The sequence below is a fragment of the Cydia fagiglandana genome, chromosome 26 (assembly GCF_963556715.1).
Source record: "Cydia fagiglandana chromosome 26, ilCydFagi1.1, whole genome shotgun sequence".
NCBI classification, from domain to species: Eukaryota; Metazoa; Arthropoda; class Insecta; order Lepidoptera; family Tortricidae; genus Cydia; species Cydia fagiglandana.
Window position 1 is genome coordinate 6010021 of NC_085957.1, and position 15776 is coordinate 6025796.

General features: G+C 43.6%; 2 protein-coding genes and 1 long non-coding RNA gene across 3 annotated transcripts in view; 2 read left to right on the forward strand and 1 right to left on the reverse strand.

The window, feature by feature from the left end:
- LOC134677467 (signal transducer and activator of transcription 5B) overlaps positions 1-15776 on the forward strand; it is a 69720-nt gene that overhangs the window by 21295 nt on the left and 32649 nt on the right. Inside the window, exons 6-10 of the mRNA XM_063535948.1 lie at positions 6071-6188; positions 6474-6594; positions 7672-7781; positions 8519-8625; positions 15149-15263. Of these exons, the coding sequence (XP_063392018.1) occupies positions 6071-6188; positions 6474-6594; positions 7672-7781; positions 8519-8625; positions 15149-15263 (571 nt within the window). The remainder of the gene's footprint in view (positions 1-6070; positions 6189-6473; positions 6595-7671; positions 7782-8518; positions 8626-15148; positions 15264-15776) is intronic.
- LOC134677498 (uncharacterized) lies at positions 9481-10847 on the forward strand. Its single transcript, XR_010100026.1, has 2 exons — positions 9481-10096; positions 10163-10847. It is a non-coding gene; the product is annotated as an uncharacterized LOC134677498 (long non-coding RNA).
- On the reverse strand, positions 11285-14073 carry LOC134677422 (uncharacterized). Its single transcript, XM_063535882.1, has 2 exons — positions 12408-14073; positions 11285-12328 (listed from the first exon to the last, which is right to left on the reverse strand). The coding sequence occupies exon 1, from the start codon at positions 13858-13860 to the stop codon at positions 12586-12588; it is 1275 nt and encodes a 424-aa protein (XP_063391952.1). The 5' UTR covers positions 13861-14073; the 3' UTR covers positions 11285-12328; positions 12408-12585.

The window sequence follows — 15776 nt, forward strand, 5'->3', positions numbered from 1 at the left end:
TAGAAAGCTCCAAAAAGCACCATGTTATTTAATTTTCTTTTGCTTTTTTACAAATCCGACTCGTAGGAATCGTAGGTGAGATCAATAATCAAACATATGGTACATTTTTAGTCACCATAAATTGCACTTAATAATCAAAAATACAACAAAAAAAACTATAGGTGCAGGCGTGCGCACCGGCGATGTGTTATGCTATAGTGTATTTCTTTAGGTATTCAACAAAATGTAAACAAACCACAATATGGTATTTTATATAATATTCAAGTCAATAAATTTAACTCGATGTGACAAAACTTACAGAAGTTTTACTACGTAATATTAATTACTCGTACTTACTCAAGTACTCAACGTAACAATAAAGCTGCTAAAATTGTAATATTTACAAATTGGAATATATCGGGATGATTTGATTTATCAATAGTAATCTAGTTTTGTAATACATATTTGTTATTTCACTTATTACATGGTCCTATAAGTCGTTACAAATTTTTTAAAGCGTTTTTCAATAAAAAGACGCTATTTGAATGTCATGAATCATGATAGTTCAAAAGTTTCAAAACATGAAAATCGGTTAAGAGTGCTATTACATTTCGGGGTTGAGCGAGTTTAGGTATTTTACGCGCTGCGGCAGGCCGTGCGAGCTCAGTATTCCGATCCCTTCTACCACACTCGCACTACAATGATGGATTAAACATTCTTGATCCTTCGCGAAGCATATTGAAATCAACCATAACAACACTAACTGTACTTAACTTATAAAGTCCTAAAACTGTTATTTGGTAAGTACGAAAATACTAAATGCAGTGCAAATGTACATAGGGGCTGTTCATAAATTACGTCGTCTATTTTTGACCCCCCCATCCCTCAAATCATCCAAAAATCATGCTTCGGATGACTCTGTTTCCTCCTACGTCATGCTACCATCATCCGATGTCCATGACCCCCTCCCCCCCTCCTCCCATTTGAAACGACGTAATTTATGAATAGCCCCATACTCGTACTTATGAACGTATATTACTCGAAAGAAATTATAGGTACTCGCTTATTTACAAGAAACAAGTTACAAGAAACTGAAGATACACAGGGTCTGATGATGGAGCTGGAAGGTGGCCACGGGTACCAGTCTATCATGTAACTAAACCACTTCGTGTTTGGGCTCGTTTGATTCGTCTAAACAAGATCTTTGACACTGAAGATACACAGGGTCTGATGATGGAGCTGGAAGGTGGTCACGGGTACCAGTCTCTCATGTAACTAAACAATTTCGTGTTTGGGCTCGTTTGATTCGTCTCAACAAGATCTTTGACACAAGACAGTACTCAGGGTCTGATGATGGAGCTGGAAGGTGGTCACCATTACCAATCAACCATACAACTAAACCACATCGTGTTTAGGCTCGTTTTATTCATCTCAACAAGATCTTTGACACTATATAGGTGATACTCAGAGTCTGATGATGGAGCTGGAAGTTGGTTACCGGTACCAATCAACCATGCAACTAAACCACTTCATGTTTAGGCTCGTTTGACTAGTCTCAACAAGATCTTTGACACTAGGTGATACTCAGAGTCTGATGATGGAGCCGGAAGGTGGTCACCGGTACCAATCAACCATGCAACTAAACCACTTCATGTTTAGGCTCGTTTGATTCGTCTCAACAAGATCTTTGACACTAGGTGATAAACCAAACACGAAGCCCAAACACGGAGCCCAAACACGAAGTGGTTCAGTTATGTGATAGACAGGTACCCGTCGCCACCTTCGAGCTCCATCATCAGATCCTGAGTACTTTCTTGTGTCAAAGATCTTGTTGAGATGAATAAAACGTGCCTAAACACGAAGTAGTTCAGTTACATGATAGACTGGTACCCATGGCCACCTTTCAGTTCCATAATCAAACCTTGTGTATCTTCAGTGTCAAAGATCTTGTTGAGACTAATCAAACGAGCCCAAACACGAAGTGGTTTAGTTGCATGGTTGATTGGTACCGGTGACCACCTTCCAGCTCCATCATCAGACCCTGAGTACTATCTTGTGTCAAAGATCTTGTTGAGACGAATCAAACGAGCCCAAACACGAATTGGTTTAGTTGCATGGTTGATTAGTACCGGTGACCACCTTCCGGCTCCATCATCAGACCCTGAGTACCATCTTGTGTCAAAGATCTTGTTGAGACGAATCAAACGAGCCCAAACACGAAATGGTTTAGTTGCATGGTTGATTAGTACCGGTGACCAAATTCCGGCTCCATCATCAGACCCTGAGTACTATCTTAAGTCAAAGATCTTGTTGAGCCGAATCAAACGAGCCCAAACACGAAGTGGTTTAGTTGCATGGTTGATTGGCACCGGTGACCACCTTTCGGCTCCATCATCATACCCTGAGTACTATCTTGTGTCAAAGATCTTGTTGTGACGAATCAAACGAGCCCAAACACGAAGTGGTTTAGTTGCATGGTTGACTGGTACTGGTGACCACCTTCCGGCTCCATCATCAGACCCTGAGTCAAAGATCTTGTTGAGCCGAATCAAACGTGCCCAAACACGAAGTGGTTTAGTTGCATGGTTGATTGGTACCGGTGACCACCTTCCAGCTCCATCATCAGACCCTGAGTACTATCTTGTGTCAAAGATCTTGTTGAGACGAATAAAACGAGCCTAAACACGAAGTGGTTTAGTTGCATGGTTGATTGGTACTGGTGACCACCTTCCGGCTCCATCATCAGACCCTGAGTACTATCTTAAGTCAAAGATCTTGTTGAGCCGAATCAAACGAGCCCAAACACGAAGTGGTTTAGTTGCATGGTTGATTGGTACTGGTGACCACTTTCCGGCTCCATCATCAGACCCTGAGTACTATCTTAGTCAAAGATCTTGTTGAGCCGAATCAAACGAGCCCAAACACGAAGTGGTTTAGTTGCATGGTTGATTGGTACCGGTGATCACCTTCCGGCTCCATCATCAGACCCTGAGTACTATCTTGTGTCAAAGATCTTGTTGAGACGAATAAAACGAGCCTAAACACTAAGTGGTTTAGTTGCATGGTTGATTGGTACCGGTGACCACCTTCCGGCTCCATCATCACACTCTGAGTACTATCTTGAGTCAAATAAATACATATAGAATGTCAGGTCGTTCCAAATATTTTTAATCCTGTCCGGTAGTTTATTAAACTGTACCATTATAAATTATAATACTATAAAAACAGTGCTAGGATCAAAGTCTCTCGTTGCGGTTTACACGCACACAGTATAGCGTTTTACACGGCGCCCGCCGCACACAATGATAAAAAACCTCGTCGTCGCCGTTGAAAATGTGCGGAGCCGACCGACACACGTCCTGCCTGTACAAGCTCTGCCGCGGCACTGAGCTGGTGAGCGCGCGTCATCGGTAATATAGAGTAGTTTTCAAAAAATTGCCAAAAAATTATAGTAGAATTTCATAAACACTAATGTATACCAACAGTATAAGCAAACGTTGCAGATTGCTTGAGTATGAAAATGACTTCGATATTAAGTAAATTTTCGTAGAAATTGACACTTGTTTCGGAGAGAAAATTGAGTTCGTTTTACTTTGATTTTCTCTTTCTCAAAGGTATGTAGGAAAAATATCGTTTGATATGCTTAAAGTACAGGGTATTAGTAATACAAAATAGCCAGGTTTAGCAGAGAAAACTTCTCAACATTTCCAAATAAAAGCTTGCCGTTCAGTGCTTCACGCGGTTTTTCGGAAACGACCATCAGAAAAAAATTCATTACTTATTTAATAAGTCCTTTTTCTAATATTTACAACGATATTTAAAAAGATAAGAAGACGCTTTTACTGGAACAAGTACTCATTGTTTCTAATAAGGAGCACAAAGTCCTGAATTTCGTCGACTAGTATCATCAATTTTGCATTATTTCGACTTTTCTTGTAAGAGCGCTCTTAAAGCTAGAACGATAGGGGACGGATCAAGGTTGTTTTTTATTTGGTTGGTAATAAGTGTTTTAAGAAAGTTCCTACCTGAAAATATAAAAAAAGAATATTGTTCATATTTATTTAACTACCTAAAGAAATACATTATAGACACACCATGTGTTATAACGCGTGTTTTCTTTTTACTTATCACAAGAGATTTATTTCTCGAGTCCTCGAGGCATTGAATATTTTTTTCCCGTCTCGACTTAGGACAAATTTCTCGAGATTTCTCGCCTCGGGAATTCTCGAGCAGAAACCCTACAAGCGGTCCACACCAATTTTGGTGTCTAGCCATAGTAGTAGGCGCGCACCGCTACGGATCGGACGCTTGCTCGCGCTTGCGCCAAATAGCGGTCATATCCGTCATAATAGACGCGTTTTGTTAGAGAGTGAATCTTCTGTGCCTAGTACTATTATTTATTATGTGGCTGTACGGACATGTTCGTCACCAAGATGGAGCTGTTCGAGGCTGCCAAGGCCTTCCACGCGCATTACAGAGATATAAATGTAGTGCAGAGACGCCCTGCCGCCCAGGCGGGCTGGCGATCGCTCGTTGTGTTCATCCAGCCATTGAGTTATATCCTGCTAAGGCCCAAGGTCCTACCTATAGTACTTATTCAGTTCGATGAAATTTAAATCATATTAAATTGGAACAGAGTGACATTTCTTTTGTATCGTTCAATTTTAAAACAAAACTAAAATCAACTCTATTCCCTGTACTAAAGGTTCAAATTTCAGTGACAAATTCTGGATTTTTCATTTATATGGCTGGGCCTTAGGAAGTTATAAGTAAAGAAAGAATGGCAACTCCATACATTATACCCTTGCAACTTTCCCTCTAAAAATCCAAATTACGTGTTAATAATTTATCATTGTTTACACTTTACTCCTGTTATCACCAATATCCCAACATTGTTTACATTCTCCCCACTGATAACTTGTCCACAATATTAAGCACATTTATGACGCATCTGGGTTTTACCGACAATTGATCTTATAAAGATGGACATTGGGATGACCTGTTCCAGTCTTTGTATTGTCAGTGAAGAGTAGAGTATGTTAGTTATTTGAAAGTGATGTGATTCAAACATATAATAACTTTGAATACTTATAAATATAATATAGCTTTTGCCCGCGACTTCGTCTGCGTGGAATTAGTGACAGCAGCTAAAGTAGGTATAGCGCCTGGATAATGCTAATAGCAATCGTCCGATTCGCGCATTGCTTACTTCAATTATCAGGCAATTCATTAACTTACAATTCCAACCCCCTTTGCACTCTCTTAAGGGATGATTTCCGACATAAAAACTATCCTATGTCCTTCCCCGGGACTCAAACTATCTCTATACCAAATTTTAACTAAATCGGTTCAGCGGCTTAAGCGTGAAGAGGTAACAGACAGACAGACAGACACACACTTTTCACAGCAGGGTGTCAACTATTGGACATTAGCATGTCGAGCACTAGTACCACCGCCTTAATTATCGTAAATGCTCATTTTACAAGAATTTAACGCAAAATCATTTTAACCCAAACCGAAATGCAGACGCTTCGCTCGCGCTCATTGCTCGGTCGGTCAAGTTTGACAGTTCACTTCGTCAATTTACTAGGTAGTAATCCTATTTTAGTGCCAATTTTCTACTAAAGTGACACACCGCTTGGACAAATGGGGCAATTTGAGTGTAATTTTATTAAATATATCAACTCTGTATTATTTCATATGAATTCTTCTTCTTCCTCGTGTTATCCCGGCATTTCGCCACGGCTCATGAGAGCCTGGGGTCCGCTTGACAACCAATCCCATGATTTGACGTAGGCACTAGTTTATACGAAAGCGACTGCCATCTGACCTTCCAACTCAGAGGGTAAACTAGGCCTTATTGGGATTAGTCCGGTTTCCTCACGATGTTTTCCTACACCGAAAAGCGACTGGTAAATATCAAATGATATATCGTACATAAGTTCCGAAAAACTCATTGGTACAAGCCGGGGTTTGAACCCGCGACCTCCAGATTGCAAGTCGCACGCTCTCACCGCTAGGCCACCAGCATTATTTCATGTGAATTAATGGATCAAAACTAATATATATAATATGTTTGTTGTCCGTGCAGCCACGCTCCGCATGAGCTCTACGCGTACATCCGGCGTTGCCTGGCCCTAGAGATGGAGGTTATCCAGAACGCTACCCAATATGTGGCCCAGCCGCACACTGAGAGGAAATACAGCGAGGTACGTATAACTTTTCATATGAATACGTACATACATACATCACTGGCTCAGTGACCCAAAAAGGATCTTGGCCTCTGACATAAGAGAGCGCCACTCTGGCTTCGTCACTCCAGCAGTATGGGGCTGTTCATAAAATACGTCATCTATTTTTGTCGATTTTTGACATAAAATCATGCTTCGAATGACCCCTACCTAACCTACCTACTAGATGACAAGACTTTTTGAAATTTAACACTACACAAAATAAAGTTTAGTACTTATTTACTCTTTTTTTTTGTCACACAGCTGTTAACAGACCTGCAGACCGTCCGTCAGAAGGTGACGATGGTGAGCGAGGAAATACGCTCACTGCAGGCCCACAACGAATCGTTCTCGCTTCAGTACCACGAGTGTCTCAAGAACAAAGGTTAGTACATTAAACAGCTGTTGACAGACCTGCAGATCGTCCGTCAGGTGACGATGGTGAGCGAGGAAATACGCTCACTGCAGGCCCACAACGAATCGTTCTCGCTTCAGTACCACGAGTGTCTCAAGAACAAAGGTTAGTACTTTCATAAGCCGTAAACGGATGATAGACCAAGTCATAACAGTTATAAAAATACAAAAAAAAATCCAACTCATGTTTTTTAAAAATTATGCTCACTTTAAAAATTCACTAAAAAATCCACACCCTGTAATGGTTCTTTAACTCTTGTTACTACAAATTCCATAATTTATTCTAATTTTTTTATTATTGTGTAATCTTGAATAATTACAGGCTGTGGATTTTTTTGTGAATTTTTAAAGTGACCATAATTTTTAAAGAACATGAGTTGGATTTTTTTTTGTATTTTTATGATAACTGTTATGACTTGGTCTATCATCCGTTTACGGCTTGACGTCGAATTCTGGGACACCCTGTAGAGTAATATAAGTAAAGAGAGAGTGGTAACTCCATACATCAGATTTCTTACCAAAACGCGACTTATTTCGTAGTCGGCATCTAGCGTCAAGTAACGGAATTTATCAGTACTGCTAGTTGACAATAGATGTCGCTATAAACTGTAAAACTGACTGTGAAGTCGGCGATAAAAGCTTGTATTAAAAAGTAAATCGGTCAAAACTTTTTATTTTTAAGGGCCACCCCCCATTTAGCGCCTTTCGAGCGTCGGCGTCTACAACTCTATGGCCGCTGCTCGACGCAACGTCGACGCAACTGCGCAGCCAGTTTTGACCAGACGCCGACGCTCGAAAGACGCTAAATGTGGGGTGGCCCTAATACCAGGCGTGTCTCACCTCACTCCGCGATTTCGTCGCTTTGCTACAGGTAGCTAAAACTCCATCCGATCGACCCCAATTTTGGGGTTTGCCATAAGCCGCGCGTGGCGCTGTCGCCACCTAGCGGCCATATCTGTGCTGATCGTGACAGACGCGTTTTGTTAGAGAGTGAGTCTTCTGTACTTAGTACTATTATTTATTCTCTGCTTATATATATATTTTTCAGGCCACATCCAATACTTGCAGTCTTCTGGGCAGCTGACCAATGAGCGGCGAGAGTTGGAGGCCTGCCTCCGGAGCCAGATCGAGGAGATGGAGAGGAAACTCAACGCTTTGGTAACTCATTTTAAATAAATAAACAAAAAAAAGGCAAAAAAAAACGGTCACCCATCCAAGTACTGACCCCGCCCGACGTTGCTTAACTTCGGTCAAAAATCACGTTTGTTGTATGGGAGCCCCACTTAAATCTTTATTATGTTCTGTTTTTAGTATTTGTTGTTATAGCGGCAACAGAAATACATCATCTGTGAAAATTTCAACTTTCTAGCTATCACGGTTCGTGAGATACAGCCTGGTGACAGACGGACGGACGGACAGCGGAGTCTTAGTAATAGGGTCCCGCTTTACCCTACGGAACCCTAAAAAAGATCCATATAATAAATAAATAAAATATCATTTATTTCAGGCTTTTGGCCCATAAAACACTGAGACAAATCACACAATACACAATAAAAGTACATATTAAATGAATATAAATATTTAGGGACAATCTTACACAGATCGACGTAGCCCCAAATTATAGTCTGTATCTTTAGGTATTTAAATAAAAGTAAACAATTTGTACATTTTCAGGTAGTTATAACATTTATTGGTTAACCGACCAAACTCTCTGTACAACCTCTAGCCGCCCAGAGACCTATAAAAAGGTCTCCTGTTCCATTTTAATTTGAACTTTGTGTTGACAACATAAAATTTCATTTTGCTCGGCAAGGTTTGACGTATGGGCGGCTAAAGGGAATGCAAAGCTCGTGGGTCGTAGTTTTGTATAAAGTTGTATGTTTGTCTGTCTGCAGGTGGCTCAGATCAAGCAGGCTCAGATGGAGCTGGTGGATCATATAAAGGAGAACATCGCGACTCTGCGTCAGCTGCAGAGCATCGTGCTAGACGACGAACTTATCAGGTTCATATTATAACTTATCTATATTATATGGGCTTTGATGGACGAGGTACGGCGAGGACGATGCGAGGGAGGCAATCCCGGTTTATGTGTGAACCCAGTGAGTAGTCAGTTTTCCGAAGCTTTTCTTCGCCGGATATAAATATTAAAAGATAATTCGCATAAAAGTTTAATAGCACATTACAATAAAAGTGCGAAAAGTAGGACATTCGCAACGAGTGGCGATAAATTGAAACCTAACCTATTATTATTTATTATGTTTTATATGGGCCTATGAGTGTCGCTTCGACCAAGCTGTGATCTATTGTGACGGCCCTTTAAAGTTCATTACTAATGCCCGTTGAATCCAGGAAATTCCAGATTCTTTGGGCCGTAATGCTCTGTACCTCATAGGGTTCCAGTATATGTCGCCCTAGGTAGGTACTTCTTTTGGACATTAGTGGTCCGCAGGAGCAGAGAATGTGCATAGCAGTCTCCTCTGACTCTTGGCAGAACCTGCATGAATCTTGTTTTTTCCCTATTTGAAACATGTGTTTGTTCAACTTGCAGTGTCCAGTCAAAATTCTAGTCACCGCACAAGTTTTGTGTCTTTTGAGCCCTAGAAGCTCCTTAGCAGTTTTGCTGTTGAACCCTTTGATTAGAGCTTTCGAGTGTTCTTGTCCTTTTACGAACTTCCACCAATCGATTGCTCTCGTTTTTTCTATGTTGTTGAGCAGAGAATATGCATCCCGTTTTGTGGTTCCACAAAACGGTTCTGGGCCGACCAGGGGTGTGTCTGCGCCCTTTCTAGCAAGTTCATCCGCTTCTTCGTTTCCGTTAATGTCGGAGTGCCCTGGTACCCATCTAAGTATAACTTTGTTGGAATAAGCCAGTGCATTTAGGTTTGATTTACAGTTCTGGACTAGTTTTGAGTTTGACTCGAGAGATTCTAGTGCCAGCAGAGCAGCCTGGCTGTCTGAGTTGATGTAGATATGCTGGTGTCTTAGGTTTCTATCCAGGTTGATCTCCGCACATTTGTTGATGGCGAAGACTTCTGCCTGGAAGATTGAGGCCTGTGTGCCCATGCTGACACTAGCTCTGAACTTAGGTCTCTCACCATAGATCCCACATCCTACATCATTGCCTTTCTTGGAACCATCCGTATACCAAATAAGGCTTCCCTCTTCGACGAACATTTGGTCGTTAGTCCATTTGTCTCTAGGAGGTATTTCTACTGTGTACAGTTTAGTAAAGTGACATTGAGTGTGCGTGTCATCTGTGGGCATGCTAAGGGTTCTATTTGCAAAAACCCAGGCCTTTAGTTTGGTTAATGCTTGAGAGCGCCATTTTGGCCTGTTTAGCGTGCAGATTCTGTAGACGCACTGCTTGGCCTCCTTTTGCACCTGCAAGTGGAGTGGTATAATATCCAGCAGTGCATCTAGGGCCGCTCCCGGTGTCGAGGAGAAGGCGCCTGTTGCTGTTAAACAAGCCGTGCGTTGCAGGCTGTTTAATGTGTCTATTGCCGTCTTTTGGTTGGTTTTGTTACACCAGACTGCGGAAGCGTAGGTTATAATTGGCCTCACTACAGCTGTGTATAACCACATAGCAATTTTGGGTCTTATGCCCCATCTTGCTCCTGCCATGCGACAGCATGACCACATGGCCATTTTTGCTTTTTGTGTGATGTTCCTCAGGTGAGGGTTCCAAGTTAACTTTTGGTCGAAGGTGACCCCCAGGTACTTGACCTCGTCTGAGAATGATATTATTTGTCCATTAAGTCTTGGTTCTGTGAGCTTTTCGAGCTTGCGTTTTCGTGTGAATGGTACTATCACGGTCTTGCTCGGATTAATGGACAAGTCATTTTCTCGACACCATTTGAATATGGTGTTTAGAGCTCCTTGCATTAGGTTGGATATCGTGTGGAGGCATGGGCCTTTGATGATGACTACAAGGTCGTCGGCATATCCTTGTGTGTCATAGTCTTGGCCTGACATAATTGCAAGAAGTTGGTCCACTGCTAGGGTCCTTAAGAGTGGGGATAGAACGCCTCCTTGTGGGCACCCTTTTGTGGTATAAAATTCATGCTCTACAGTATTGAGGGTTAGAGTGGCTACTCTATTCGAGAGCATGCTATGTACCCATCTGGTGGTGGTTTCGTCTACTCCCTTTGATTTCATACCATTGAGTATGGTCTCTGTGGGCGTATTGTCGAAAGCACCCTCGACATCAAGGAACGCACATAGAGCGGTTTGCTTATCCTCTAGGGTTTTCTGCACCTTGTCAACCAGGTCAAGTAGGGCAGTCTCCGTAGATTTTCCCTTTTGGTAAGCATGTTGGTTTACACTTAGTGGTCTTTCCACAAGGTAATTGGCTCTAATGTGCTGATCAATGATTCTTTCCATCGTTTTAAGTAAGAACGATGTTAGACTGATAGGTCTGAAGGATTTAGGCTGTGAGTAGTCCTTTTTCCCTGCCTTTGGTATAAAGCGTACCTTGACCCGAGTCCATTTATCTGGTATAATTCCCCACGCGAAGCTTGCTCGGAATATTCTGGCCAGATGCGGGAGGAGGAGGTCTTGTCCCTGCTGTAAAAGCGCCGGAAACACTCCATCTTCTCCCGCTGATTTAAATGGTTTGAATTTTCCTAATGCCCATTTAATTTTGTTTGGTCTAAAGATGTTAGTTGCCAAATTCCAGTCGGTATTGCGTACCCTATGGATTTGAGGGTTCCTTTGGGCGCAAAGTTGTGTATTACTGGTTGAGTACGAACCGGGGAAGTGGGTGCCTCTGAGCAAGTCCAGAGTTTCCTCTTCTGTGTTCGTAAATGAGCCATCTGGTCTTTTGAGAAGACCAAGATAGTTGGTTGGTGTCTTGGAGAGTATTTTGTGAATTCTCGCACCTTTATGAGTTTGGGCAATCTCTTCACAGAACCTTCTCCATGACCTTCTTTTTGCTTTCCTGATTTGTTTATTATATTCAGTCAACGCTTTACCATACCTTTCCCACCCATTCGGCGTGGTCGAGTGATTGAATATGCGACGTGTGGACCTGCGAAGGTTTTCTAGCTTTTTATTCCACCACGTCGTTGTGTTAGTAGTTTTTGCCTCTTTCAGCGGGCAGGCTTGTTCGTAGGCCCTACGTATGCCTTCTGATATTAAGTTAACTGCCATGTTGAGAGAGTCTTGTGTTTTTACATATTTTGGGACATCCTTTAGACGGTTTTCGAGGTCTGCCTTATAGGCTTCCCATGACGTTTCTTTTGGATTTCTGCGTGTAAGTGGTTCCCTACCTAGAGAGCCTTTAACACTGAACAAAATATGTCTGTGGTCCGACATTGAGTTTTCGCTACTGACCCGCCAGTCGGCTAGGCAGTTTGCCGCCTTTTCAGTCGCGAAGGTTATATCTAATACTTCTTGCCTAGCTCTAGTTACGAAGGTGGGCGTGTTGCCCTTATTCAACAAGTGCAGACAATTAGTAAAGATGAATTGGGATAGTAACTCACCCCTTTTGTTAATTCCAGTGCTCCCCCAGATGGTGTGGTGGGCGTTGGCGTCACATCCCACAATAAGTTCTGCCTTTTGTGCCTGAGCGTACTCTAGCACTTTAGTCAGTTCTTCTGTGGGATCTTGCTTCTCTCCGGGCAGGTAGGCGGAGCAGACTATTACCTTGAGTGCTCCTCTCCCTTTGAGATCGACGTAGGCAGCTACTTGATCTTCGCTGCATAGTTCTGTAACAGGCAAGAAGTTAATATTTTTGTTAAATACGATGCAGGCTCTCGGTTTGGTTCCTTTTTCGTAGATTAGTACCTTTCCTGCTCTGTTCAGTCCTGATGCCATGGACTTGGTGTTGATCCATGGTTCTTGTATGAGGGCGATGTCCAGGCCATTTTCGCCAAAAAGTTTTTCCATGACCGCTGTGGCCGCTATGGCGTGGTGGAGATTGGCCTGGAGGAACATCACCCCCCTGCCCCCGAATGCGTCTTTGTTATTTGCCACCGCGGTGGGCACTGGTGCGCCCTTGGTGGCCCCCTCTATCCCCTTTAACCCTTGGGCGGTTGTTGCCCCTGGATCCTCCCCGGTTGGCGAGAAACCGCTGCAAGCCCGATGGTCCTGGTTTGGGATTGGGTGTTTGGGAATCCGCCCGTTTTGGACCTGAAGGCACCTTTCGGGCGGGCTTTTGGGATAAGGTGGTAGGAGGGGTAGGGTTTGCATCCTGCGGTGGTGGGTCTTGGGAAGGTTGAGTTTCTGGCTGATGGGTCTTTGGTTGGCCCTTTAGCCGAAACTGGACCTCCCGGAAACCTAAGTTTGCCTTTAGGCCCTTTTTTTGTAGATTCTCCACCGACACGTCGTCTAGAGATAGGGTTACCATAACCCCACTCTTCTCGACTTTGGTGTGGAGAATCTTCCAATACTCTGTGTACAGCCCCTGGTTCTGTGCATAGAGTAGAGATAGCGACTGTCTTACCTTGGAGTCGTCTATCTCTGGGATAAACACCATCCCTATATTAGGCTTGGGAAGCTCATTTTCAGGAATGACCCCGAGGTTGGCTTCCGGCCATGGTTTTAGGGACGGTGTTATTTGTTCAAGCCAGGCTTTTGATCTTTGGTCACTACAGGTGATGAGTAACCAGCCTGGCTTGTATGCGTAACCCTTGAACTTTGGTCCCTCGTCCATCTCCAGAGTCGCAATCTTTTGCAAGATGGTGTTGCAGAGGGTCTCCAATTGCGCGACACTCATCGGCTTGGAGTCCTTGATTCCGACTCGGACTTGGCTGAGGACCTCGTTGTAGGGTTGTGAGGGTTGGGGTTGGGTTGGGGGGGTCACCGTCACCCTTGGGTTCTTGCAGATGTTACCCTGCGGTGACTTCTCCTCCGAGCGCTGCCGTTTGGCCGATTTTGGCTCGGGTCTGGAGTGTGTGGACCCGAACTTGTGCCCCATTTTTTTGAGTTCCGCGAAGCTCTTTGCGGACAGTTGTAGCGCCTCCTCATGCGCAACTCCCAGTCCTCTAAGAGCTTTGTAGCGGCCCTTCGCAGAGCCCGTCAATTTCTTGACGGACTTACGTGTTTGAGGGTTGGGAGCCTCCGTTGGGTTGTTTGGGCAATGAGTATCGCTCCTTTCAACCGTGTCGGCGCTCTCCACTCCCTCCATGGCTTGCTCCGATGTATGGGCAGAATCTTCCGCACCTACCATCAGGGGCATTAGTTCCTGGCATAGGTCTTCCAGGGTACCTTCAGTATTTTTGTTTTTTGCGTTCTCCATACAAATCCCACGAGAAGCTAGGGAAAAATGTTGTCAGTTTCCAGCAGAGCCCCGCTTGCCGGAACAAGGCAAAATACACCTCGAGGTTGCCCGGTATCGAGGGTCATCGTTAGCGACTGAGCTCCCCCTCAGCCACGCATCTCTCGGCACGATTGGTCCACCTTAGATTGGGGTTTTTTAATAGAGGTTGTCTCCTCTTGGAGTGGAGTAGGATTGTTGGTGTGTAAGGGAAGTCTGGGGTTTGCATTCCGGAGCCCAAATGTGCGGAAAAGTTATTCCGCACATTCAAGCTCCGGACTGCAAACCCCAGGAGAAGGAAGGTTGAGACGGGAATAAAGACAGGAAGTGATGTTTTGGATCATAGGATTAAAGACGGGATTTTAGGGTGAGGAAAGGAACACCTGGCGGGTGGGGATGCCACATCACTTGGCGTGGCCCACGTCAGGCGGTGCCCCCATACTTTGCTACTAGTGGTCCGGGGTATGTTGGTAAATATAGCGACGCCCGATCCGACCACTAGCATTGCCCAGGAGGGACGACCCACCCACCAATGAGACCCTGGGTGGGTTCGGCCCTGATCCGCGGCGGCAGATACAGGGACGACGGGGACGTGTATGGTGGACTTGAGGTGTCGGCCAATAGCCCAGCGTCGCATACCTGAGCGTACCTACTCCCTCCTCCCCCCCAACCTAACCTAACCTAAACTATCTATAGGATAACCTTGCGAAAATCCTGATAAGTTATAGTACATTGTGCAACATGGGGTGTAAGTTGAATATTGCAAACGAGAGTAAGTTAAATCGCGACGGCTTGCCGGAGCGATTTATAGACTCGAGTTTGCAATATTATTACGCCCCGAGTTACATACAATGTTTTTCATCACACTTGCGATACAAAAATTAAGTATAAAGACAAAAAACTGTTGGCACTAGGAACTTCATAACTCCCTAGGGAGAACGCTTTTTCTATAACCCCCGCTAAACCTGCGTGCAATTCCACATTTACTGAGCGAGTGTGATGAAAATGTTTTTAGAATTATGGGTAATGATAATCTAACAATCATTAAATTATGACTTTTAATAATTATGTGAAACAGAGAGATCCGCTTATCATTAGGCCACTAAGGGCCACTTACTTCCCACTAACCCGGGGTTACCCGGTCAAACCTGGAGTTGCCATGGTTACCAGTACAATTTGACACTGGGTTAATGGTTTAACCGGTTAACCCCGTGTAAGTGGAATGGTTCAAGAGGCCTCCAGACATGTTTACATAATGTTATATCTGCAGATGGAAACGCGAGCAGCAGCTGAGCGGCAACGGGCACCCCATGCAGTCCAACCTGAACTCCATCCAGGAGTGGTGCGAGATGCTGGCCGACCTCATCTGGACCACCCGCCAACAGGTACATTTTAAATAAAAAAACAATAGGACAGAATACCTATAACAATAGGACAGAATACCTATAACAATAGGACAGAATACCTATAACAATAGGACAAAAATAGAACAGCCTAAGATAGGCTTCGAACGCACCGCGATTAATTTCTTGCAGTTTCAGTCTAATTTCTTGCGGTTTAAGTAATTTTAATTTCTTGCGGTTTCAGTCTAATTTCTTGCGGTTTCAGTCTAATTTCTTGCGTTTTCAGTCTAATTTCTTGCGGTTTTCTAATTTCATGCGGTTTCTGTCTAATTTCTTGCGGTTTAATTCTAATTTCTTGCGGTTAGGGATGTACCGACTAGTCGCCGACTAGTCGGGAAAGCCGACTATCCGGCCACATTTGTAGTCGGCGACTAGTCGGCAAAAATGGCATATTAGTCGGCACTTTATTAGTGAAAGAAAACAAAAAAAAAAGAAATCAACAGTCAATATTTGCCATATGTTTTGTGTCTATTTTACCAAAATACCTATTCAGGG

Excerpts from the sequence above, each read along its gene's own strand:
- LOC134677422 (XM_063535882.1), bottom strand. The coding sequence starts at position 13,860 with ATGGAGAACGCAAAAAACAAAAATACTGAAGGTACCCTGGAAGACCTA.